Source organism: Trachurus japonicus, chromosome 3, assembly GCF_045865225.1.
Source record: "Trachurus japonicus isolate A0001 chromosome 3, Traja_1.0".
Taxonomy (NCBI): Eukaryota; Metazoa; Chordata; class Actinopteri; order Carangiformes; family Carangidae; genus Trachurus; species Trachurus japonicus.
The window spans coordinates 22,664,945-22,691,475 of NC_140909.1; the positions used below are offsets into that span (position 1 = coordinate 22,664,945).

The 26,531-nt window shown below is 42.8% G+C and overlaps 2 protein-coding genes and 5 pseudogenes across 2 annotated transcripts; all 7 read right to left on the reverse strand.

Moving 5' to 3' along the window:
* Positions 1-558: 558 nt before the first annotated feature.
* Positions 559-5,004, reverse strand: LOC146989973 (high choriolytic enzyme 1-like; annotated as a pseudogene).
* Positions 5,005-5,573: 569 nt separating this feature from the next.
* Positions 5,574-6,418, reverse strand: LOC146989974 (high choriolytic enzyme 1-like; annotated as a pseudogene).
* A 3,235-nt stretch (positions 6,419-9,653) lies between these two features.
* Positions 9,654-10,510, reverse strand: LOC146989975 (hatching enzyme 1.2-like; annotated as a pseudogene).
* A 3,289-nt stretch (positions 10,511-13,799) lies between these two features.
* LOC146989976 (high choriolytic enzyme 1-like) lies at positions 13,800-14,658 on the reverse strand (annotated as a pseudogene).
* Positions 14,659-18,615: 3,957 nt separating this feature from the next.
* On the reverse strand, positions 18,616-19,615 carry LOC146989977 (high choriolytic enzyme 1-like). The gene has a single exon (XM_085767100.1). It carries the CDS (start codon positions 19,394-19,396, stop codon positions 18,617-18,619), a length of 780 nt encoding a protein of 259 aa, XP_085623226.1. The 5' UTR covers positions 19,397-19,615; the 3' UTR covers position 18,616.
* Positions 19,616-22,281: 2,666 nt separating this feature from the next.
* On the reverse strand, positions 22,282-23,278 carry LOC146989978 (high choriolytic enzyme 1-like). The gene has a single exon (XM_085767113.1). The coding sequence runs from the start codon at positions 23,054-23,056 to the stop codon at positions 22,283-22,285; it is 774 nt and encodes a 257-aa protein (XP_085623239.1). The 5' UTR covers positions 23,057-23,278; the 3' UTR covers position 22,282.
* Positions 23,279-25,535: 2,257 nt separating this feature from the next.
* LOC146989979 (high choriolytic enzyme 1-like) lies at positions 25,536-26,364 on the reverse strand (annotated as a pseudogene).
* Positions 26,365-26,531: the final 167 nt, after the last annotated feature.

Below are 26,531 nucleotides of genomic sequence, written 5' to 3' on the forward strand. Positions count from 1 at the left end.
AAGGGTAAAAAAAAAACAGTTTCAACCCCACAATCCACCTTGAGGGCACAAACAAAAGATTCAAGAGATCATGTATTCATTTATCATTATTTATGTCCAAATTACCACATTTTTTAAAGCTGATATCTATTGTGGCCTACATTAAAACAGCAGATGAATCCCCCCACTTTTTCACCCACCTACTCACATCACACCCCCACTGGGCTATAGGGTCTGAGCACCTGTTATTGTGGAGCTAAAAAAGGACTGGCTCTTCAGATGTAACTCTGCGAGACTGTAAGTGTTTCTGTGATTTTACAGTTACAGTTCATAACAGTGCCAACTGTACACAATTTTTACGACAGAGCACAAGAATCAGCCTTTTTTTTTTTGCACTGACTTTATTACAGACATTCTGTATCATTACATTTTAGTATGTATTTTGTATAGCAATTGAAATTGGAATTGACAGCATTCATACTGTAGCTGTTTTGCCTTTTGAATAGTTACAGATCATTGAAAAAAAAAAAGCATAATTCTGTTGCATTTTGCTGAATGGTAACTCTGATCAGAAGCATGTTAGCAGCCATAGAGCATGTTGATCCTCACGATGTCCCAGTGGGACATGCCCTGCCTCTGGCCGATCTGGACGTTGGGGTCGGGGATGGGGGTGATGGACGCATACCCGTTGATGGAGAAGGCTGTTCTCCCATAGTGCATGATGGAGGAAGGAGTAGGTCGTAGTGAGTGTCTTTAGTGAGGTTGTTGGTGTTCTGCTTGTAGATGTTGTAGGACATCTGGTTGGTTGATGTTTGCCAGTTGATCCTGATGTATTGGTCGCGGTCGCTCCTGGTCTGCTCTGATGGTAGCCAGAGCGTGGTTGAGCTCGTGGCTGGATGATGCCGTGGTACAGGCAGCCCTGCCTGTTGAGAAGAGAGTAGATCTGTCTGCCTCCCTCTTTGCCCAGAGCAGAGAATAAAGCATCCAGTTTGCTCTCGATGCTGATGTAGTCGTACTCGTTCTGACGGGGGGGACGAAGCGGATGCAGGTCCATGCTGTGGTAGGACTTCATGGCAGAGTCGATCTTCTGCTTCTCCCAGCCGGTGAACTCCTGCTGATGGGGTCGAAGGGGATTGTCACATAGCCGCTGGAATGGCATTCCTCCACAGGCCGCTCTGGGACCAGGCACACGGCGTTTCTGGATCTGGGAGGTAGCAGGTCTCCTTCCAGCAGGATCTCATCGGTGCCATTGTTGGAAGAGAGGATCCTGGTGGTGATGTCGATGGTGTCATCTTCCTCACTTCCTTCCTCCTGGAGAGGACGAGCCTGAGAGAGGCCGAGGCAGGAGCAGCAGCAGCAAGGCTGGCAGAGGGAGTTCATCTTCAGGGTCAGTCTGGCTCGTGGAGCTTCTGAGGAGAGACTGTTTGAAAGCTTGATGTTTGACTCTGTGCAGTCGGTTTTTATACTACTCCTCTGTAGGTGTGTCTGCAGAGAGGGAGTATGGGGCTGGGGTCCACACTGCTAGGCCTAAATAAACTGTGCCCAGTGCAGAGGACTCCACAGACAAACCTACTGTTTCAACTCGATGGTTTGATGTAGGTTATCTCTGACCATTAGATAGAACAACAGTTTTACTCTGGATTTTCTTTATTTGAAGCCTTACTATGGTTTTCAACCAGTGAAACCTATAAATATTTTATCTGAGAAGATCGATCTTCATTTGTGGAAAGTGGATTATATACAGTGGGGAAAATAAGCATTTGATCCCGTTTGCTCCCCTCCAAAGAAATGGGCGATCCATAGTTTTTATGGTAAGTTTATTTTAACAGAGAGACAGAATATCAACATAAAAATCCAGAAAAAATATCATCATACAGGTTATAACTGTATATTTGATCAAGTGAAATAAGGGCAAAAATCAGCAGGGGATGATACTTATTTTCCCTATCTTATTTCTCCTGATGATATCGCCATGAAAAGATAGAAACAGATGAAGTAGCCTGAGCAGATATAGACAACCTCTAAACAGTTGTTGTTTATCCTGTAGGACTGACACAATTGTGTCACATCTTCATACTTTTTCCCTCATCAAATTTGTATTCAGCAGCCTTTATACTATCATTTTTGAGGTGTATTTATGGGCATTTTACAACATGGACCAAACAGCAGAACAGATGGGTCATCAACCGTAAAACAAAATAGTTCATTTGTAAAAACCTTTCAAATGGGTTACTATCTCAATAGCTGCATGTCTCTACTATCACACTTAAATTTTAATTGGGGCTCTCCCATTACATTTGATAATTTTTTAGATTCTTTGAGTTTCTTCACAGGCCATCTGCAGTAGATTTCTTTGATTAGGCTACACATTACTTTTTAAATATGCGCAATTTTTGGCTTAAAGCAGAAGTAAGCGATCCGGTCGTTTTGGCTAACTTCTTGTCAGCCGATGGAGTTAGCAGTCCCCGCCCTCGTCCCTACGTCACCACATTCACGCGAATCCCTTGGCTGCACACACAGAGAGGACCGCCCCTTTATGCCGTTCTCTCTCCTCATTGGATAAAGGGGGGGGTTTTTTGTAGATACAAGGATTAGTTTCTCTCTCGGCTTACAGCAGAGCAGAGTGACTGACAGACCCGTGTTTCAGACCAAACACTCTATGTAAGTGATTGCCGTCAGAAGATAACTATTTAAGACTTATAACAAACATTCCGCTTACTTCTGCTTTAAGCTCTAAGTTTTATGTCTTAAGAAAAGCTGGCACCGTGTCGTATGCCTATTACCATCCGCAACAATGAATCATGGTGATGGCAGCACCATGCTGTGGGGGTGTTTGTCAGTGGCAGAAACAAGGACACAGGTCAGGGTTGAAGGAAAGCTAAACAGAGCAAAGTACAGACATGCCCTTTATAAAAACCTGGTCCAGAGTCCTCAGGAGATCAGACTGGACCAAAAGTTCACCTTCCAACAGACAAATACTACCCAAAAGCACATAGCTAAGAAAAAATACCTGGGAGAATTTAAAGAATGCGTCAACATAAGAAACATTAAAAACTTGAAGAGATCTGAATATTTTCTGAGTGCAGTTCTGTAGTATCCCCAAAGTAAATATTACTTTAGAGACAGTATTCAAACCATATGTAATACATCTAAAAACACCCACACAGAGTAGTACAGTCGTGTATTAAAAGGTCCTGTTCACGTAGCCTAGACATACAACATCATCAGAGGACCTTGTTCTTTCATGACTCTTACTTCCTACAAACAACCAGGCTGGTGTTTACATTTATGAGAGGTATTGTAATAACTTATAATTAGTTTAATGTGTATACGAGGTAAAAACAAAAGCTTTGTCTACAGATCTCCAGAAACTGATTCTACAGTCCAGCTCTCCTTTTTAGTTTTTTAAAAACATCTCAGAGCTATTAGAATGTAGTACTATCACATTCAGAGTTTACTGAAAATTTCATTTTCAAAAGTTAAATGCCTACAAAAACTCTGTGCTTTGCGTCTTTACATCTTGTGATAATTTTCTCAAGAGTTTAAGCCATTGGGCTCTATTTTCCTGGCGCAACTCAGGGGGGGCGCAGCCGGCGCAGTGGTAAGTTCCTCCAGTGCAGTGCAGCGGATTTGGTAAACTGGTAAAATGCGGTGCGCCGAGATGGGTGTGGCCGCGCACCAGGGGGAGGTGTTGACAGATTCAGCTTGGCGCAGTGACAATTTCGGGCCAAAAGGCTGCGCCGAAAGCTCGCCAGCTCCAACCTGGTCTACTCTCAGCGCAAGGCGAAGCGCAGCCAGCACAGTGGTAATTTGACTGCCCAGCGTGCAGTGTGCACACGTCACCAAGACCTCACAGGCAGGTTTCCACAGTTCCAGGCACATTTAGATGCAATTAATAATCACAATAACCCCTATTGTAACTATCTGAATCAGCACATACACGTATCGATTGTCCCATCACACTGATGACAGATCAAAGGCTGTCGGCGTGCGTAATGGAAACTCAGCCTAACTGAATTAACAGAGTGTGAAAGCATCCAGTGAGGGGACTGGGACAAAAAGCAGCCGTGGATGTCCCAAGGTCAGGACAGTTGAGGGTGGATGACTGCAAATGTTCGCTGCTGTGTTGACACGTGCCGTTGCGATGATCCGCTATATTTATTTATTTTACTTATGATTTACGTATTAGCGGCGAGCGGCCACATCGTCACGCGACCCATAACGAAAAACTGAAAACAAATAAACTGGGAGAATCATTTCATCTCTCTCAGCAAACTCACAAACAGCCCTCGGCATCAGCATAGTGAGCAGATATTTCACATCTCCCATCTATGGTAAATTCTAAAGAAAAACTTTTGAGAAAATTAAATGAGAGACGCTCTGCGATGCCTCCTTTACGGCACAGCTGTTTCTGATTTCATTCCAGTATTACGCAGTTGGTATTTGGCTCCTGTTATGTTGTGATCTGTGCACACAAATTTTTGAAACGGGTTACTAAATATGGTGTCTTTATTAATGGGAAAAGGGGTGTGTGTGTGGTGTTTTTTTTGTTTTGTTTTGTTTTTAATGGGCATACAGCTCTCATGTCAGAGCAAACCTGGGTAACAGTAACCTCCTCCTCCCCAGACTACTTTTGCACAGTCATTCCGTGAAGTCTGTTCGCGCGACCTTTATTCGGACAATGCGAGCTTGGACCGGACCAGAACATCAGTGTTCCATCCCGTCTCACTGCTGCCATCCTCTGCTTCACAGTGAAATCAAACTTGCGCCTTGCGCGCGGCGGGGAGAGGAGCTCCATTTGATTGGTGAAGAACGACTGCGGCTGTGTTAAACCCACTCCACGTTCTCTCGCCTCTATGCCACTTGCGCCGGTAGGTGGGAAGGAGGCGGGATGCGCCACCGCTTCGCCGTGCAATTAATCGAAAATTGCAAACTGACCCTGGACACACCCGTTTGGCGAGGCGAAGGTAAGCACAGGGCAGATCCGCCCCCCGCCTGCGCCTTGTTTACGAAAATAGAGCCCATCGTGTCTCTGCACCATGGATCTGGCAGAGATGGAGGCATCATGATTTTGAGTTGTCTGTACGTCAGTCTGTCCATTCTGTTCTCATGAGTGTGATGGCTTTGTAACATTTCGAGGTGGCAAACATTCACTTGGACTCTTGGACAGTTTTTGTATTATTTTCTCATAATCTGTAATATTACGGTTGAACTCTCATTTTGAGATTTTTATTTGTATTTTTTTAATTTGAGGCTACCTTTCTCATTTTTATGTAACTTGTCAGTGTCACAAAAGAGAAAGAAAAAAAGATGGACTATTACAAATATATTTTTCTACTTTCCACTATTTTGAGATTTTCAACAATTTTGCCATCAATCGTATTGCTGCTAATTTAGTGAACTATTTTTCATGTATATTGATAGAAAAGAAATGATGATAGACATCAGTGATTTTGCTTTACTTTTGATTGAAGACATTTTAGGCATGATGGGTGTCGTGTTGCTTTACCATTTTTTAGAATGTGATTTAAAGGGTTTTTTGTTTGTAACAGTTCGGTATCATTAATTTGTTGCATTTGGCGTCAGCATCACAGTTAGCAGCCGTAGAGCATGTTGATCCTCATGATGTCCCAGTGGGACATGCCCTGCCTCGGGCCTATCTGTGACAGTTGGGGTCGGGGATGGGGGTGATGGAACGCATACCCGTTGATGGAGAAGGATGTTCTCCCATAGTGAATGATGGAGGAGTAGTCGATTTTGCAGAGTGTTGAGGTTGTTGGTGGTCTTGATTGTAGAAGTTTGTAGGACATCTGTTGGTTGATGTTTGCCAGTTGATCCTGACGTATTGGTCGTTACAAAAGGAGAAAGAAAAAAAAGTCGCTCCTGGTCCTGCTCGTGATGGAAGCCCAGAGCGTGGTTGATCTCGTGCTGGATGATGCCGTCGGTACAGGCAGCCCCTGCCTGTTGAGAGAGAATATACTGTCTGCCTCCCTCTTTGCCCGGAGAGCCGAGAAACATCCTGCTTTGCCTCGATGCTGATGTAGTCGTACTCGTGTCTGACGGGAGACGAAGGGATGCAGGTCCTGCTGTGGTAGGACTTCATGGCAGAGTCGATCTTCTGCTTTCCCAGCCGTGAACTCCCAGCTAAGATGGTGATTTAAGGGGATGTCACATAGCCAGTTGGAGGCCTTCCCTCCACAGGCAGCTCTGGGACCAGCTACACGGCGTTTTCTGGATCTGGGAATAGCGGTAGCAGGTCCTCCTTCCAGCAGGATCTCATCGGTGCCATTGTTGGATGTTGAGGATCCCTGGGTGGTGTGTCGATGGGGGTCGATGTGTCATCTTCCAGTTGACGGAGAAGGCTTCCTTCCTCCCAGAGAGGAAGAGCCTGAGAGAGGCCGAGCAGGAGCAGCAGCAGCAGGCTGTTAGAGGGAGTCATCTTCAGGGTAAGTTCTGGCTGTGGTGCTTCTGAGGAGAGGACTGTTTGAAGCTTGATGTTTGACTCAGGGGTTGCAGTCCCAGGGTTTTATACTCTCCTCTGCTTGGATGAGGATGTGTCTGCAGGAGATTATGGGGCTGGGCGGTCCACACTGCTAGGCCTAAATAAACCTGTGAAGGGAGGACTCCATAGACCAAACCTACTGTTTCAACATGGTTCTCGCTCATCTCTGACCATTAGATTAGAACATCCAGTTTTACTCTGGATTTTCTTTATTTGATTACTTATGTGTAATCGTTCCTGACTGGGGGGAACCACAGTGAAACCGATATAAATATTTTAGGGACTAGAAGAGAGATCGATCTTTGATTTGTGTGTGGATTATATACTGATGTTGGGGATTGTCAAATAAAGCATTTGATCCCGTTTGCTCCCTCCAAAAGAAATGCTCTGGCGATCCCATAGTTTTTTTATGGTAAGTTTATTTTAACAGAGAGACAGTATATCAACATAAAAATCCAGAAAAAATATCATCATACAGGTTGTAACATGTATATTTGATCAAGTGAAATAAGGGCAAAAATCAGCTGGGGATGATACTTATTTGTCCCTATATCTTATTTCTCCTGATGTTATCGCCATGAAAAAATAGAGAAACAGATGAAGTAGCCTAGAGCAGATATAGACAACCGCTAAACAGTTGTTGTTGATCCTGTAGGACTGACACAATTGTGGTTACAAATTAATACTTTTTCCCGTCATCAATTGTATTCAGCAGCCCATATACTGCATTTTTGATTATTGTCATTTGTACCAGACATGGACCAAACAGCAGAACAGATGGGTCATTCAACCTCTGTTTAAAGGCAAAAAATAGTTCATTTGTAAAAAACCTTTCAAATGGGTCTGGGGTACTATTCAATGGCTGCATGTCTCTACTATCACACTTAAATTTTAATTGGGGCTCTCCCATTACATTTGATAATTTTTTAGATTCTTTGAGTTTCTTCACAGGCCATCTGCAGTAGATTTCTTTGATTAGGCTACACATTATTTTTAAATATGCGCAGTTTTTGGCTTAAAGCAGAAGTAAGCGATCCGGTCGTTTTGGCTAACTTCTTGTCAGCCGATGGAGTTAGCAGTCCCCGCCCTCGTCCCTACGTCACCACATTCACACGAATCCCTTGGCTGCACACACAGAGAGTCCGCCCCTTTATGGGGCCGTTCTCTCTCCTCAATTGTGGATAAAGGTTGTAGGATACAAGGATAGTTTTCTCCTCGGCTTACAGCAGAGCAGAGTGACTGACAGACCCGTGTTTCAGACCAAACACTCTATGTAAGTGATTGCCGTCGGAAGATAACTATTTAAGACTTATAACAAACATTCCGCTTACTTCTGCTTTAAGCTCTAAGTTTTATGTCTTAAGAAAAGCTGGCACCGTGTCGTATGCCTATTACCATCCGCAACAATGAATCATGGTGATGGCTTGCACATGCCCTGTGGGGGTGTTTCGTCAGTGGCAGAAAAATAAGGACACAGGTCAGGTTGAAGGAAAAATGCTAAACAAAGTTCAAAGTAGACATGCCCTTTAAAAAACCTGGTCCAGATCCCAGAGATCAGACTGGACCAAAAGTTCACCTTCCACAAAGGACTACTACAAAGCACATAGCTAAGAAAAAATACCTGGGAGAATTAAGAATGCGTCAACGTAAAGAATATTAAAAACTTGAAGAGGTCTGAATATTTTCTGAGTGCAGCTCTGTAGTATCCCCAAAATAAAATATTACTTTAGAGACTGTATTCAAATAAACATTTAACATGAAAAATATACACAATCTAAAGACACCCACACAGAGTAGTAGTACAGTCGTGTATTAAAAGGTCCCTGTTCACATATGATAGACATACAATTCATCAGAGGACCTTGTTCTTTCAGAGAGACTTACTTCCTACAAACAACCAGGTGGTGTTTACATTTATGAAGGTATTGTAATAACTTATAATAGTCTTAATGTGTATACCGAGGTAATAAAACAAAAACGCTTTGTCTACAGATCTCCTGAAAATGATTCTACTGTCCAAGCTCTCCTTTTGACAGTAATTTGTTTTTTAAAAACATCTCAGAGCTAGTTGAATGTAGTACAAACTCTCACTTCCAGAGTTTACTGAAAATTTCATTTTTGCAAAAATTAAATGCTACAAAAACTCTGTGCTTTGCGTTTTTAACCCTCTTGTGATATTTTCTCAAGAGTTTCTGTCATTGTCATTTTTGTGTCTCTGCACCTGAGATCAGGTAGAGATGGAGGCATCATGATTTTGAGTTGTCCGGTACAATTAGTCTGTAAATAACCAAAAGGGGTTCTGTTCTCATGAGTGTGATGGCTAAGTAATATTTCGAGGTGCAAACATTCACTTGGACTCTTGGACAGTTTTTTGTATTATTTTCTCATAATCTTTTACGGTTGAACTTTCACAGGCCATTCTGAGATTTCTTTATTTTAAACATTATTTATGTAACTTGTCAGTGTTACAAAAGCAAAAGAGAAAGAAAAAAAGAGATTGGACTATTACAAAATATTTTTCTACTTTCAACATTTTGCAGATTTTCAACAATTTGCCATCCATCGTATTGCTGCTTAGTGAACTTTTTTCATGTAAAGAAATGATGACGCACATCATTGTGTCTCTGCACCTGGATCAGGCAGAGATGGAGGCATCATGATTTTGAGTTGTCTGTACATCAGTCTGTCCATTCTGTTCGAGTCAGAGTGTGATGGCTAAGTAATATTTCGAGGTGCAAACATTCACTTGGACTCTTGGACAGTTTTTGTATTATTTTCTCATAATCTGTAATATTATGGTTGACCTCTCGTTTTGAGATTTTTATTTGTATTTTTTTAATTTGAGGCTACCTTTCTCATTTTTATGTAACTTCGTCCTTTATTGTTTACAAAAGAGAAAGAAAATAGAAAAGGACTATTACAAAATATTTTTCATACTTTCCACATTTTGCAAGATTTTCAACAATTGTGCCATCCATTGTATTTGCTGCTTAGTGAGCGCGACTTTTTTTTTTCATGTATATTGATAGAAAAAAAATGATGACAGACAATCAGTGATTTTGCCTTGAACTTTTATTGAAGACCCACCCCCCCATTGAGGCATGATGGGTGTGTCGTGTCCGCTTTACCATTTTTAAGAATGTGATTTAAAGGGATGTAACAGTTGGTATCATTAATTTGTTGCATTTTGGCAGTCAGCATCACAGTTAGCAGCCGTAGAGCACGTGATCCTCATGATGTCCCAGTAGGGACATGCCCTGCCTCTGGCCGATCACTGGACGTTGGGGTCGGGTGATGGGGGTGATGGAGTCATACCAGCTTCTGATTGGTGAAGGGCCTAGTTCTCCCATAGTGCAATGATGAAGAATCAACTATGTAGTCGTAGGGATGTGTTGAGGTTGTTGGTGTTCTGCTTGTTAGCAAGTTTTGGCAGGACATCTGTGGTTGATGTTATGCCCAGTTGATCCTGATGTATTGGTCGCGGTCTTGTCTCCTGGTCTGTCGTGATGGGAAGCCAGAGCGGGTTGATCTCGTGCTGGATGATGCCGTGGTACAGGCAGCCCTGCCATGTTGAGAGAGAGTTTATCTGTCTGCCTCCCTCTTTGCCCAGAGCCGAGAAACATCCAGCTTTGCTCTCGATGCTGATGTAGTCGTAATCGTAGTCTGACGGGGGGACGAAGCGGAGGTCATGCAGGTCCTGCTGTGGTAGGACTTCATGGCAGATTTCGATCTTCTGCTTCTCCAGCCGGTGAACTCCCTGCTGATGTGAGGGACATTGTACATAGCCGTTGGAGGCTTCCTCCACAGGCGCACATCTGGGACTGCAGTGTACTCGTCGTTTCTGGATCTGGGTGGGTAGTGGGTCAGTCGCCTTCCAGCAGATCTCATCGGTGCCATTGTATTGGAAGTTTGGAGGATCCTGGTGGTGATGTCATGGTGTCATCTTCCTTCACTTCCTTCCTCTGGAGAGGAAGAGCCTGAGAGAGGCCCGAGCAGGAGCAGCAGCAGCAGGCTGGCAGAGGGAGTCATCTTCAGGGTCCAGTCTGGCTGTGGAGCTTATCGAGGAGGAGATGTTGAATACGTTGATGTTTGAACTCAGTGCAGTCTCAGGGTTTTATACTCTCCTCAGGTTTTGGTCATGTGTCTGCAGGAGGTTTAATAGGGCTGGGTAGATCCACACTGCTAGGCCTTAAAAAATAAACCTGTGAAGGGAGGACTCACCCGAAGACAAACCTACTGTTTCAACACATTTTGTTATCTGCATACTCATTAGATAGAACAACAGTTTTTGAGTCAACGCTGGATTTTCTTTATGTTGGAAGCTTACTATGGTTTTCAACCAGTGAAACCTATAAATATTTTATCTGAGAGCAGATCGTCTTCTTTGTGGGGAAAGTGGACGTTATTTATCAGTGGGGAAAATAAGTTTTTGATCCACCTGTTTGCTCCCCCATCTAAAGAAAGGCCGTGATCCATAGTTTTTTATGGTAAGTTTATTTTCCACTGAGAGACAGAATTTTCAACATAAAATAATCCAGAAAAAATATCCCAGCATACAGGTTTATAAACTGTATGTACATTTGATTCAAGTGAAATAATAGGGCTCCTCCCTACCTCCGCGACCCCCACCCCCCCGCCCGCATCACAGCAGGCGCGATCAATACCCCCCCCCCCTTATTTTCCCAATCTTATTTCTCCTGATGATATCGCCATGAAAAGATAGAAACAGATGAAGTAGACTGAGCAGATTCCTTGGACAACCCTCTAAACAGTTGTTGTTTATCCTGTAGGACTGACACATTGTGTTACAAACTTCAATCTTTTTCCCTCATCAATTGTACATTCAGCAGCCCATATACTTCATTTTTGATTATTGTCATTGTCAGTGTTACAACATGGACACCAAACAGCAAAAACAGATTGGTCATCAACCCAAAACAAACAAAGATTTTAAAACTTTGCCCATAGTTCATTTGCTGTAAAATAAAAACCTTTTCAAATGTATTACTATCTCAATAGCTGGCATGTCTCTACTATCACCACTTACATGTTTAATTGGGGCTCTCCCATTACATTTTGATAATTTTTAGATTCTTTGAGTTTCTTCTTAACATTGGAATCTGCAGTAGATTTCTTTGATTAGGCTACACAATTATTTTAAATATGCGCAGTTTTTGGCTTAAAGCAGAAGTAAGCGATCCGGTCGTTTTGGCTAACTTCTTGTCAGCCGATGGAGTTAGAAGTCCCCGCCCTCGTCCCTACGTCACCACATTCACGCGTATCCCTTGGCTGCACACACAGAGAGGACCGCCCCTTTATGCCGTTCTCTCTCCTCATTGGAATAAAGGGGGAAGTACATCCACATACAGTAGGATTACAAGGATAGTTTTCTCGGCTCCTTCTACAGCAGAGATGTGACTGACAGACCCATGTTTCAGACCAAACACTCTATGTAAGTGATTGCCGTCGGAAGATAACTATTTAAGACTTATAACAAACATTCCGCTTACTTCTGCTTTAAGCTCTAAGTTTTATGCAGAAAAGCTGGCACCGTGTCGTATGCCTATTACCATCCGCAACAATGAATCATGGTGATGGCAGCACCATGCTGTGGGGGTGTTTGTCAGTGGTAGAAACAAGGACACTGGTCAGAAAAGACTGGTTCATTGAAGGAAAGCTATAAACGATAGCATATGTACAGACATGCCCTTTATAAAAAATCTGGTCCAGAGTCCTCAGAGATCAGACTGGACCAAAAGTTCACCATTCGATCGGGCACAGGACAAAACTACCCAAGAAGCACATGTGCTAAGAAAATAAATACCTGGGAGAGAATTTAAAGAGATGCGTCAACGTAAGAAATATTAAAAAACTTGAAGAGGTCTGAATATTTCTTCTGAGTGCAGCTCTGTAGTATCCCCAAAGTAAATATTACTTTACGGCAGCTATTCAAATTAAACTCCATTAACATGTAAAACACACATTCTAAAAAAGACACCCACACCAGAGTAGTACAGTCGTGTATTAAAAGGTCCTGTTCACGTAGCTAGACATACAACACATCAGGTGGACCTTGTTCTTTCATTGGCTCTTACTTCCTACAAACAACGGCAGGCTGGTGTTTACATTTATGAGAGGTAGTTGTAATAATTATAATTTAGTTTAATGTGGTATACCAAGGTAAAAACAAAAGCTTTGTCTACAGATCTCCAGAAGAAAAACTGATTCTACAGTCCCAAGTCTCCTTTTGACAGTAAATTGTGGTTTTTTAAAAACATCTCTAGAGCATGCATTACTATCACATCCAGAGTTTACTGAAATTCATTTTCAAAAAATGCTAAATGCCTACAAAAAACTCTGTGCTTTGCGTTACTTCTTCATGTGTATAATTTCTCAAGAGTTCAAGTCATTGTGTCTCTGAGTAGACTGGACTTAGGTAGAGATGGAGGCATCAATGATTTGGGTGTTGTCTGTACCATCAGTCTGTCCATTCTGTTCTCAATGAGTGTGATGGTTAAGTAAAATTTCGAGGTGCAAACATTTCACTTGCGCTCATGGACAGTTTTTGTTATTATTTTCTCATAATCTTTTATCGGTTGAACTTTCATTTTTGAGATTTTTATTTTTATTATGTAACTTGTCAGTGTTACAAAAGCAAAAGAGAAAGAAAAAAAGAGATTGGACTATTACAAAATATTTTTATACTTTCAACATTTTGCAGATTTTCAACAATTTGCCATCAATCGTATTGCTGCTTAGTGAACTTTTTTCATGTAAAGAAATGATGACGCACATCATTGTGTCTCTGCACCTGGATCAGGCAGAGATGGAGGCATCATGATTTTGAGTTGTCTGTACATCAGTCTGTCCATTCTGTTCTCATGAGTGTGATGGCTAAGTAATATTTCGAGGTGCAAACATTCACTTGGACTTTTGGACAGTTTTTGTATTATTTTCTCATAATCTGTAATATTATGGTTGAACTCTCATTTTGAGATTTTTATTTGTATTTTTTTAATTTGAGGCTACCTTTCTCATTTTTATGTAACTTGTCAGTGTTACAAAAGAGAAAGAAAAAAAGGACTATTACAAAATATTTTTCTACTTTCCACATTTTGCAGATTTTCAACAATTTGCCATCCATTGTATTGCTGCTTAGTGAACTTTTTTCATGTATATTGATAGAAAAAGAAATGATGACAGACATCAGTGATTTTGCTTTACTTTATATTGAAGGACATTTTAGGCAATGATGGGTTCGTGTTGCTTTACCTTTTTTTAGAATGTGATTTAAAGGGGTGTAACAGTTAGGTATCATTTAATTTGTTGCATTTGGCGTCAGCATCACAGTTAGCAGACGTAGAGCACTGTTGATCCTCATGATGTCCCAGTGGGACATGCCCTGCCTCTGGCCGATTCTGGACGTTGGGGTCGGGGGGGGGATGGGGGTGATGGAAGTCATACCGTTGATGGAGAAGGCTGTTCTCCCATAGTGCATGATGGAGGAGTAGTCGTAGGAGTGTTGAGGTTGTTGGTGTTCTGCTTGTAGAAGTTGTAGGACATCTGGTTGGTTGATGTTCTGCCAGTTGATCCTGACGTATTGGTCGCCAGGTCGCTCCTGGTCTGCTCGTGATGGAAGCCCAGAGCGTGGTTGATCTCGTGCTGCGATGATGCCGTGGTACAGGCAGCCCTGCCTGTTGAGAGAGAGTATCATGTCTGCCTCCCTCTTTTGCCCCAGAGCAGAGAAACATCCAGCTTTGCTCTCGATGCTGATGTAGTCGTACTCGTTCTGACGGGGGACGAAAGCGGATGCAGGTCCTGCTGTGGTAGGACTTCATGGCAGAGTCGATCTTCTGCTTCTCCCAGCCGGTGAACTCCCTGCTGATGGTGAAGGGGATTGTCACATAGCCACTGGAGGCCTTCCTCCACAGGCAGCTCTGGGACCAGCACACGGCGTTTCTGGATCTGGGAGGTAGCAGGTCTCCTTCCAGCAGGATCTCATCGGTGCCATTGTTGGAAGAGAGGATCCTGGTGGTGATGTCGATGGTGTCATCTTCCTCACTTCCTTCCTCCTGGAGAGGAAGAGCCTGAGAGAGGCCGAGCAGGAGCAGCAGCAGCAGGCTGGTAGAGGGAGTCATCTTCAGGGTCAGTCTGGCTGTGGAGCTTCTGAGGAGAGACTGTTTGAAGCTTGATGTTTGACTCAGTGCAGTCCAGGGTTTTATACTCTCCTCTGTAGGTGTGTCTGCAGGAGGATTATGGGCTGGGGTCCACACTGCTAGGCCTAAATAAACCTGTGAAGGGAGGACTCCACAGACAAACCTACTGTTTCAACATGGTTTGTTATCTCTGACCATTAGATAGAACAACAGTGTTACTCTGGATTTTCTTTATTTGAAGCCTTACTATGGTTTTCAACCAGTGAAACCTATAAATATTTTATCTGAGAAGATCGATCTTCATTTGTGGAAAGTGGATTATATACAGTGGGGAAAATAAGTATTTGATCCCCTGTTTGCTCCCCTCTAAAGAAATGGGTGATCCATAGTTTTTATGGTAAGTTTATTTTAACAGAGAGACAGAATATCAACATAAAAATCCAGAAAAAATATCATCATACAGGTTATAACTGTATATTTGATCAAGTGAAATAAGGGCAAAAATCAGCAGGGGATGATACTTATTTTCCCTATCTTATTTCTCCTGATGATATCGCCATGAAAAGATAGAAACAGATGAAGTAGCCTGAGCAGATATAGACAACCTCTAAACAGTTGTTGTTTATCCTGTAGGACTGACACAATTGTGTTACAAACTTCATACTTTTTCCCTCATCAATTGTATTCAGCAGCCCATATACTTCATTTTTGATTATTGTCATTTTACAACATGGACCAAACAGCAGAACAGATGGGTCATCAACCGTAAAACAAAATAGTTCATTTGTAAAAACCTTTCAAATGGGTTACTATCTCAATAGCTGCATGTCTCTACTATCACACTTAAATTTTAATTGGGGCTCTCCCATTACATTTGATAATTTTTTAGATTCTTTGAGTTTCTTCACAGGCCATCTGCAGTAGATTTCTTTGATTAGGCTACACATTATTTTTAAATATGCGCAGTTTTTGGCTTAAAGCAGAAGTAAGCGATCCGGTCGTTTTGGCTAACTTCTTGTCAGCCGATGGAGTTAGCAGTCCCCGCCCTCGTCCCTACGTCACCACATTCACGCGCATCCCTTGGCTGCACACACAGAGAGGACCGCCCCTTTATGCCGTTCTCTCTCCTCATTGGATAAAGGTTGTAGGATACAAGGATAGTTTTCTCCTCGGCTTACAGCAGAGCAGAGTGACTGACAGACCCGTGTTTCAGACCAAACACTCTATGTAAGTGATTGCCGTCGGAAGATATAACTATTTAAGACTTATAACAAACATTCCGCTTACTTCTGCTTTAAGCTCTAAGTTTTATGTCTTAAGAAAAGGACACAGGTCAGGGTTGAAGGAAAGCTAAACAGAGCAAAGTACAGACATGCCCTTTATAAAAACCTGGTCCAGAGTCCTCAGGAGATCAGACTGGACCAAAAGTTCACCTTCCAACAGGACAACTACCCAAAGCACATAGCTAAGAAAAAATACCTGGGAGAATTTAAAGAATGCGTCAACATAAGAAACATTAAAAACTTGAAGAGATCTGAATATTTTCTGAGTGCAGCTCTGTAGTATCCCCAAAGTAAATATTACTTTAGAGACAGTATTCAAACCATTAACATGTACATCTAAAGACACCCACACAGAGTAGTACAGTCGTGTATTAAAAGGTCCTGTTCACATAGCCTAGACATACAACATTATCAGAGGACCTTGTTCTTTCATGACTCTTACTTCCTACAAACAACCAGGCTGGTGTTTACATTTATCAGAGGTATTGTAATAACTATACCAAGGTAAAAACAAAAGCTTTGTCTACAGATCTCCAGAAACTGATTCTATAGTCCAGCTCTCCTTTTGACAGTAATTTAGTTTTTTAAAAACATCTCAGAGCTATTAGAATGTAGTACTATCACATTCAGAGTTTACTGAAAATTTCATTTTCAAAAGTTAAATGCCTACAAAAACTCTGTGCTTTGCGTCTTTACATCTTGTGATAATTTTCTCAAGAGTTTAAGCCATTGGGCTCTATTTTCCTGGCGCAACTCAGGGGGGCGCAGCCGGCGCAGTGGTAAGTTCCTCCAGTGCAGTGCAGCGGATTTGGTAAACTGGTAAAATGCGGTGCGCCGAGATGGGTGTGGCCGCGCACCAGGGGGAGGTGTTGACAGATTCAGCTTGGCGCAGTGACAATTTCGGGCCGAAAGCTCGCCAGCTCCAACCTGGTCTACTCTCAGCGCAAGGCGAAGCGCAGCCAGCACAGTGGTAATTTGACTGCCCAGCGTGCAGTGTGCACACGTCACCAAGACCTCACAGGCAGGTTTCCACAGTTCCAGGCACATTTAGATGCAATTAATAATCACAATAACCCCTATTGTAACTATCTGAATCAGCACATACACGTATCGATTGTCCCATCACACTGATGACAGATCAAAGGCTGTCGGCGTGCGTAATGGAAACTCAGCCTAACTGAATTAACAGAGATGAAACCAGTGAGGGACTGGGACAAAAAAGCAGCCGTGGATGTCCCAAGAGCAGGACAGTGAGGGTGGATGACTGCATGTCGCTGCTGTGTTGACACGTGCCGTTGCGATGATCCGCTATATTTATTTATTTACTTATTGATTTATTAGCGGGCGAGCGGCCACATCGTCACGCGACCATAACGAAAAACTGAAAACAAATAAACTATCATCTCTCTCAGCAAACCACAATCAGCCTCGGCATCAGATAGTGAGCAGATATTCACATCTCCCATCTCAGGTAAATTCTAAAGAAAAAAGAAAAAAAGAGAGACGCTCTGCGATGCCTCCTTTACGCACAGCTGTTTCTGATTTCATTCCAGTTACGCATGGTATTTGTTTATGTTGTGATCTGTGCACACAAATTTGAACGGGTTACTAAATATGAGTGTCTTTATTAATGGAAAAGGGGTGTGTGTGTGGTGTTTTTTTTGTTTTGTTTTGTTTTTACTGGGCAACAGCTCTCATGTCAGAGCAAACCTGGGTAACAGTAACCTCCTCCCTCCCAGACTACTTTTGCACAGTCAGTCCGTGAGGTCTGTTCGCGCGACCATATATTCGGACACTGCGAGCTTGGACCGGACCAGAACATCAGTGTCCTCCCGTCTCACTGCTGCCTCCTGCTTCCACAGTGAAATCAAACTTGCGCCTCGCGCGCGGCGGGGAGAGGAGCTCATTTGATTGGTGAAGAACGGACTCGGCTGTGTTAAACCCACTCCACGCCTTCTCTCCGCCCTCTATGCCACTTGCGCCGGTTGGAGGGAAGGAGGTGGGATTGCGCCCCGCTTCGCCGTGCAATTAACGAAAATTGCAAACTGACCCTGGACACACCCCGTTGGCGAGGCGAAGGTGAAGCACAGGGCAGATCCGCCCCGCCTGCGCCTAGTTTACGAAAATAGAGCCCATCGTGTCTCTGCACCTGGATCAGGCAGAGATGGAGGCATCATGATTTTGAGTTGTCTGTACGTCAGTCTGTCCATCCTGTTCTCATGAGTGTGATGGCTAAGTAACATTTCGAGGTGCAAGTTTCACTTGGACTCTTGGACAGTTTTTGTATTATTTTCTCATAATCTGTAATATTACGGTTGAACTCTCATTTTGAGATTTTTATTTTTATTTATTTTGAGGATACCTTTCTCATTTTTATGTAACTTGTCAGTGTTACAAAAGCAAAAGAGAAAGAAAAAAAGAGATTGGACTATTACAAAATATTTTTCTACTTTCAACATTTTGCAGATTTTCAACAATTTGCCATCAATCGTATTGCTGCTTAGTGAACTTTTTTCATGTATATTGATAGAAAAAGAAATGATGACGCACATCAGTGGTTTTGCTTTACTTTTATTGAAGACATTTTAGGCATGATGGGTGTCATATTGTGTTGCTTTACCATTTTTAAGAATGTGGTTTAAAGGGGTGTAACAGTTGGTATCATTAATTTGTTGCATTTGGCGTCAGCATCACAGTTAGCAGCCGTAGAGCATGTTGATCCTCATGATGTCCCAGTAGGACATGCCCTGCCTCTGGCCGATCTGGACGTTGGGGTCGGGGATGGGGGTGATGGAGTCATACCCGTTGATGGAGAAGGCTGTTCTCCCATAGTGCATGATGGAGGAGTAGTCGTAGGGAGTGTTGAGGTTGTTGGTGTTCTCCTTGTAGAAGTTGTAGGACATCTGTTGGTTGATGTTCTGCCAGTTGATCCTGACGTATTGGTCGCGGTCGCTCCTGGTCTGCTCGTGCTGGAAGCCCAGAGCGTGGTTGATCTCGTGCTGGATGATGCCGTGGTACAGGCAGCCCTGCCTGTTGAGAGAGAGTATCTGTCTGCCTCCCTCTTTGCCCAGAGCAGAGAAACATCCAGCTTTGCTCTCGATGCTGATGTAGTCGTACTCGTTCTGACGGGGGACGAAGCGGATGCAGGTCCTGCTGTGGTAGGACTTCATGGCAGAGTCGATCTTCTGCTTTTCCCAGCCGGTGAACTCCCTGCTGATGGTGAAGGGGATTGTCACATAGCCGTTGGAGGCCTTCCTCCACAGGCAGCTCTGGGACCAGCACACCATGGCGTTTCTGGTTCTGGGAGCTAGCAGGTCTCCTTCCAGCAGGATCTCATCGGTGCCATTGTTGGAAGTGAGGATCCTGGTGGTGATGTCGATGGTGTCATCTTCCTCTGCACTTCCTTCGTCCTGGAGAGGAAGAGCCTGAGAGAGGCCGAGCAGGAGCAGCAGCAGCAGGCTGGCAGAGGGAGTCATCTTCAGGGTCAGTCTGGCTGTGGAGCTTCTGAGGAGAGACTGTTTGAAGCTTGATGTTTGACTCAGTGCAGTCCAGGGTTTTATACTCTCCTCTGTAGGTGTGTCTGCAGGAGGATTATGGGCTGGGGTCCACACTGCTAGGCCTAAATAAACCTGTGAAGGGAGGACTCCATAGACAAACCTACTGTTTCAACATGGTTTGTTATCTCTGACCATTAGATAGATCAACAGTTTTACTCTGGATTTTCTTTTTTTGAAGCCTTTCTATGGTTTTCAACCAGTGAAACCTATAAATATTTTATCTGAGAAGATCGATCTTCATTTGTGGAAAGTGGATTATATACAGTGGGGAAAATAAGCATTTGATCCCCTGTTAATTTTATAAGTTTGCTCTGCTTCAAAGAAATGGGCGATCCATAGTTTTTATGGTAAAGTACGTTTATTTTAACAGAGAGACAGAATATCAACATAAAAATCCAGAAATAATATCATCATAAAGGTTATAACTGTATTTGATCAAGTGAAATAAGGGCAAAAATCAACAGGGGATAATATTTATTTTCCCCGTCTTATTTCTCCTGATGATATCGCCATGAAAAGATAGAAACAGATGAAATAGCCTGAGCAGATATAGACAACCTCTAAACAGTTGTTGTTTATCCTATAGGACTGACACAATTGTGTCACAAACTTCATACTTTTTCCCTCATCAATTGTACATTCAACAGCCCATATACTTCATTTTTGATTATTGTCATTTTACAACATGGACCAGACAGAGAACAGATGGGTCATCAACAGTAAAACAAAATAGTTCATTTGTAAAAACCTTTCAAATGGGTTACTATCTCAATGGCTGCATGTCTCTGGCCTCGTAAACCAGCCTCTCCCAGACATGCGTTTCATTTCATTTCTGAGGGAGAGTCTGGCCTCATCCCCGCTGTAAGCGTTTGGGGTGGGCGGGAGCTGGGCGGGAGTAGTAGCGTTGACAGACAACCCCATTCAGCCAATCAGCAAGTTGGTTTGGCTTTGCACCAGTCGGTCCCTAATTGGCCAACGTGCTGTGTCAATCACAGCGGCGACGCTGATTGGCTCGGCCTTCTGAGGGTTTCAGGCCAAACGCTTACAGTGGGGATGAGGCCAGACTCTCCCTCAGAAATGAAATGAATTGCATTTCCGGGAGAGGCTGGTTTACGAGGCTAGCATGTCTCTACTATCACACTTCAATTTTAGTTGGGGCTCTCCCATTTCATTTGATCATTTTTTAGATTCTTTGAGTTTCTTCACAGTCCATCTGCAGTAGATTTCTTTGATTACACATTGCGCAGTTTTTGGCTTAAACTCTAAGTTTTATGTCTTAAGAAAAGCTGGCACCGTGTCGTATGCCTATTAGCTACTATCCGCAACAATGAATCATGGTGATGGCAGCACCATGCTGTGGGGGTGTTTGTCAGTGGCAGAAACAAGGACACAGGTCAGGGTTGAAGGAAAGCTAAACAGAGCAAAGTACAGACATGCCCTTTATAAAAACCTGGTCCAGAGTCCTCAGGAGATCAGACTGGACCAAAAGTTCACCTTCCAACAGGACAACTACCCAAAGCACATAGCTAAGAAAAAATACCTGGGAGAATTTAAAGAATGCGTCAACGTAAGAAATATTAAAAACTTGAAGAGGTCTGAATATTTTCTGAGTGCAGCTCTGTAGTATCCCCAAAGTAAATATTACTTTAGAGACAGTATTCAAATAAACCATTAACATGTAATACACACATCTAAAGACACCCACACAGAGTAGTACAGTCGTGTATTAAAAGGTCCTGTTCACGTAGCCTAGACATACAACATCATCAGAGGACCTTGTTCTTTCATGGCTCTTACTTCCTACAAACAACCAGGCTGGTGTTTACATTTATGAGAGGTATTGTAATAACTTATAATTAGTTTAATGTGTATACCGAGGTAAAAACAAAAGCTTTGTCTACAGATCTCCAGAAACTGATTCTACAGTCCAGCTCTCCTTTTGACAGTAATTTAGTTTTTTAAAAACATCTCAGAGCTAGTTGAATGTAGTACTATCACATCCAGAGTTTACTGAAAATTTCATTTTCAAAAATTAAATGCCTACAAAAACTCTGTGCTTTGCGTCTTTACATCTTTTGATAATTTTCTCAAGAGTTTAAGTCATTGTGTCTCTGCACCTGGATCAGGCAGAGATGGAGGCATCATGATTTTGAGTTGTCTGTACATCAGTCTGTCCATTCTGTTCTCATGAGTGTGATGGCTAAGTAATATTTCGAGGTGCAAACATTCACTTGGACTCTTGGACAGTTTTTGTATTATTTTCTCTGCACCTGGATCAGGCAGAGATGGAGGCATCATGATTTTGAGTTGTCTGTACATCAGTCTGTCCATTCTGTTCTCATGAGTGTGATGGCTAAGTAATATTTCGAGGTGCAAACATTCACTTGGACTCTTGGACAGTTTTTGTATTATTTTCTCATAATCTGTAATATTATGGTTGAACTCTCATTTTGAGATTTTTATTTGTATTTTTTTAATTTGAGGCTACCTTTCTCATTTTTATGTAACTTGTCAGTGTTACAAAAGAGAAAGAAAAAAAGGACTATTACAAAATATTTTTCTACTTTCCACATTTTGCAGATTTTCAACAATTTGCCATCCATTGTATTGCTGCTTAGTGAACTATTTTCATGTATATTGATAGAAAAAGAAATGATGACAGACATCAGTGATTTTGCTTTACTTTTATTGAAGACATTTTAGGCATGATGGGTGTCGTGTTGCTTTACCATTTTTAAGAATGTGATTTAAAGGGGTGTAACAGTTGGTATCATTAATTTGTTGCATTTGGCGTCAGCATCACAGTTAGCAGCCGTAGAGCATGTTGATCCTCATGATGTCCCAGTGGGACATGCCCTGCCTCTGGCCGATCTGGACGTTGGGGTCGGGGATGGGGGTGATGGAGTCATACCCGTTGATGGAGAAGGCTGTTCTCCCATAGTGCATGATGGAGGAGTAGTCGTAGGGAGTGTTGAGGTTGTTGGTGTTCTGCTTGTAGAAGTTGTAGGACATCTGTTGGTTGATGTTCTGCCAGTTGATCCTGATGTATTGGTCGCGGTCGCTCCTGGTCTGCTCGTGATGGAAGCCCAGAGCGTGGTTGATCTCGTGCTGGATGATGCCGTGGTACAGGCAGCCCTGCCTGTTGAGAGAGAGTATCTGTCTGCCTCCCTCTTTGCCCAGAGCCGAGAAACATCCAGCTTTGCTCTCGATGCTGATGTAGTCGTACTCGTTCTGACGGGGGACGAAGCGGATGCAGGTCCTGCTGTGGTAGGACTTCATGGCAGAGTCGATCTTCTGCTTCTCCCAGCCGGTGAACTCCCTGCTGATGGTGAAGGGGATTGTCACATAGCCGTTGGAGGCCTTCCTCCACAGGCAGCTCTGGGACCAGCACACGGCGTTTCTGGATCTGGGAGGTAGCAGGTCTCCTTCCAGCAGGATCTCATCGGTGCCATTGTTGGAAGTGAGGATCCTGGTGGTGATGTCGATGGTGTCATCTTCCTCACTTCCTTCCTCCTGGAGAGGAAGAGCCTGAGAGAGGCCGAGCAGGAGCAGCAGCAGCAGGCTGGTAGAGGGAGTCATCTTCAGGGTCAGTCTGGCTGTGGAGCTTCTGAGGAGAGACTGTTTGAAGCTTGATGTTTGACTCAGTGCAGTCCAGGGTTTTATACTCTCCTCTGTAGGTGTGTCTGCAGGAGGATTATGGGCTGGGGTCCACACTGCTAGGCCTAAATAAACCTGTGAAGGGAGGACTCCATAGACAAACCTACTGTTTCAACATGGTTTGTTATCTCTGACCATTAGATAGAACAACAGTTTTACTCTGGATTTTCTTTATTTGAAGCCTTACTATGGTTTTCAACCAGTGAAACCTATAAATATTTTATCTGAGAAGATCGATCTTCATTTGTGGAAAGTGGATTATATACAGTGGGGAAAATAAGCATTTGATCCCGTTTGCTCCCCTCCAAAGAAATGGGCGATCCATAGTTTTTATGGTAAGTTTATTTTAACAGAGAGACAGAATATCAACATAAAAATCCAGAAAAAATATCATCATACAGGTTATAACTGTATTTACATTTGATCAAGTGAAATAAGGGCAAAAATCAGCAGGGGATAATACTTATTTTCCCAATCTTATTTCTCCTGATGATATCGCCATGAAAAGATAGAAACAGATGAAGTAGCCTGAGCAGATATAGACAACCTCTAAACAGTTGTTGTTTATCCTGTAGGACTGACACAATTGTGTCACAAACTTCATACTTTTTCCCTCATCAATTGTACATTCAGCAGCCCATATACTTCATTTTTGATTATTGTCATTTTACAACATGGACCAAACAGCAGAACAGATGGGTCATCAACAGTAAAACAAAATAGTTCATTTGTAAAAACCTTTCAAATGGGTTACTATCTCAATAGCTGCATGTCTCTACTATCACACTTCAATTTTAATTGGGGCTCTCCCATTTCATTGGATATTTTTTTAGATTCTTTGAGTGTCTCCACAGTCCACCTGCAGTAGATTTCTTTGATTACACTTTTTTTTTTTTTTTAATATGCGCAGTTTTTGGCTTAAGCTCTAAGTTTTATGTCTTAAGAAAAGCTGGCACCGTGTCGTATGCCTATTACCATCCGCAACAATGAATCATGGTGATGGCAGCACCATGCTGTGGGGGTGTTTGTCAGTGGTAGAAACAAGGACACAGGTCAGGGTTGAAGGAAAGCTAAACAGAGCAAAGTACAGACATGCCCTTTATAAAAACCTGGTCCAGAGTCCTCAGGAGATCAGACTGGACCAAAAGTTCACCTTCCAACAGGACAACTACCCAAAGCACATAGCTAAGAAAAAATACCTGGGAGAATTTAAAGAATGCGTCAACGTAAGAAATATTAAAAACTTGAAGAGGTCTGAATATTTTCTGAGTGCCGCTCTGTAGTATCCCCAAAGTAAATATTACTTTAGAGACAGTATTCAAATAAACCATTAACATGTAATACACACATCTAAAGACACCCACACAGAGTAGTACAGTCGTGTATTAAAAGGTCCTGTTCACATAGCCTAGACATACAACATCATCAGAGGACCTTGTTCTTTCATGGCTCTTACTTCCTACAAACAACCAGGCTGGTGTTTACATTTATGAGAGGTATTGTAATAACTTATAATTAGTTTAATGTGTATACCGAGGTAAAAACAAAAGCTTTGTCTACAGATCTCCAGAAACTGATTCTACAGTCCAGCTCTCCTTTTGACAGTAATTTGGTTTTTTAAAAACATCTCAGAGCTAGTTGAATGTAGTACATACTATCACATCCAGAGTTTACTGAAAATTTCATTTTCAAAAATTAAATGCCTACAAAAACTCTGTGCTTTGCGTTTTTACATCTTGTGATAATTTTCTCAAGAGTTCAAGTCATTGTGTCTCTGCACCTGGATCAGGCAGAGATGGAGGCATCATGATTTTGAGTTGTCTGTACATCAGTCTGTCCATTCTGTTTATTTATTTTATTTATTTAAAGGTTTATTTGAAATGGGACCTCACATATTCATGAACATACAAGAAAACACAACATTTAATTGCAGTAAATATGTCGGATTTAGCTGGGAGCTAATTTCCATCCGTGTTCTCATGAGTGTGATGGCTAAGTAATATTTCGAGGTGCAAACATTCACTTGGACTCTTGGACAGTTTTTGTATTATTTTCTCATAATCTTTTACGGTTGAACTTTCATTTTGAGATTTTTATTTTTATTTATGTAACTTGTCAGTGTTACAAAAGCAAAAGAGAAAGAAAAAAAGAGATTGGACTATTACAAAATATTTTTATACTTTCAACATTTTGCAGATTTTCAACAATTTGCCATCCATCGTATTGCTGTTTAGTGAACTTTTTTCATGTAAAGAAATGATGACGCACATCAGTGGTTTTGCTTTACTTTTATTGAAGACATTTTAGGCATGATGGGTGTCATATATTGTGTTGCTTTACCATTGTTAAGAATGTGATTTAAAGGGGTGTAACAGTTGGTATCATTAATTTGTTGCATCATCACAGTTAGCAGCCGTAGAGCATGTTGATCCTCATGATGTCCCAGTAGGACATGCCCTGCCTCTGGCCGATCTGGACGTTGGGGTCGGGGATGGGGGTGATGGAGTCATACCCGTTGACGGAGAAGGCTGTTCTCCCATAGTGCATGATGGAGGAGTAGTCGTAGGGAGTGTTGAGGTTGTTGGTGTTCTCCTTGTAGAAGTTGTAGGACATCTGTTGGTTGATGTTCTGCCAGTTGATCCTGACGTATTGGTCGCGGTTCGCTCATTGGTCTGCTCGTGCTGGAAGCCCAGAGCGTGGTTGATCTCGTGCTGGATGATGCCGTGGTACAGGCAGCCCTGCCTGTTGAGAGAGAGTATCTGTCTGCCTCCCTCTTTGCCCAGAGCCGAGAAACATCCAGCTTTGCTCTCGATGCTGATGTAGTCGTACTCGTTCTGACGGGGGACGAAGCGGATGCAGGTCCTGCTGTGGTAGGACTTCATGGCAGAGTCGATCTTCTGCTTCTCCCAGCCGGTGAACTCCCTGCTGATGGTGAAGGGGATTGTCACATACGCCGCTGGAGGCCTTCCTCCACAGGCAGCTCTGGGACCAGCACACCATGGCTTTTCTGGTTCCTGGGAGCTAGCAGGTCTCCTCTTCCAGCAGGATCTCATCGGTGCCATTGTTGGAAGTGAGGATCCTGGTGGGTGATGTCGATGGTTGTCATCTTCCTCTGGCACTTCCTTCGTCCTGGAGAGGAAGAGCCTGAGAGAGGCCGAGCAGGAGTCCCGGAGCGAGCAGCAGGCTGGCAGAGGGAGTCATCTTCAGGGTCAGTCTGGCTGTGGAGCTTCTGAGGAGAGTACCGTTTTTGATGTTTGACTCAGTGCAGTCCAGGGTTTTATACTCTCCTCTGCAGGTGTGTCTGCAGGAGGATTATGGGCTGGGGTCCACACTGCTAGGCCTAAATAACCTGTGAAGGGAGGACTCCACAGACAAACCTGCATGTTTTCACATGGTT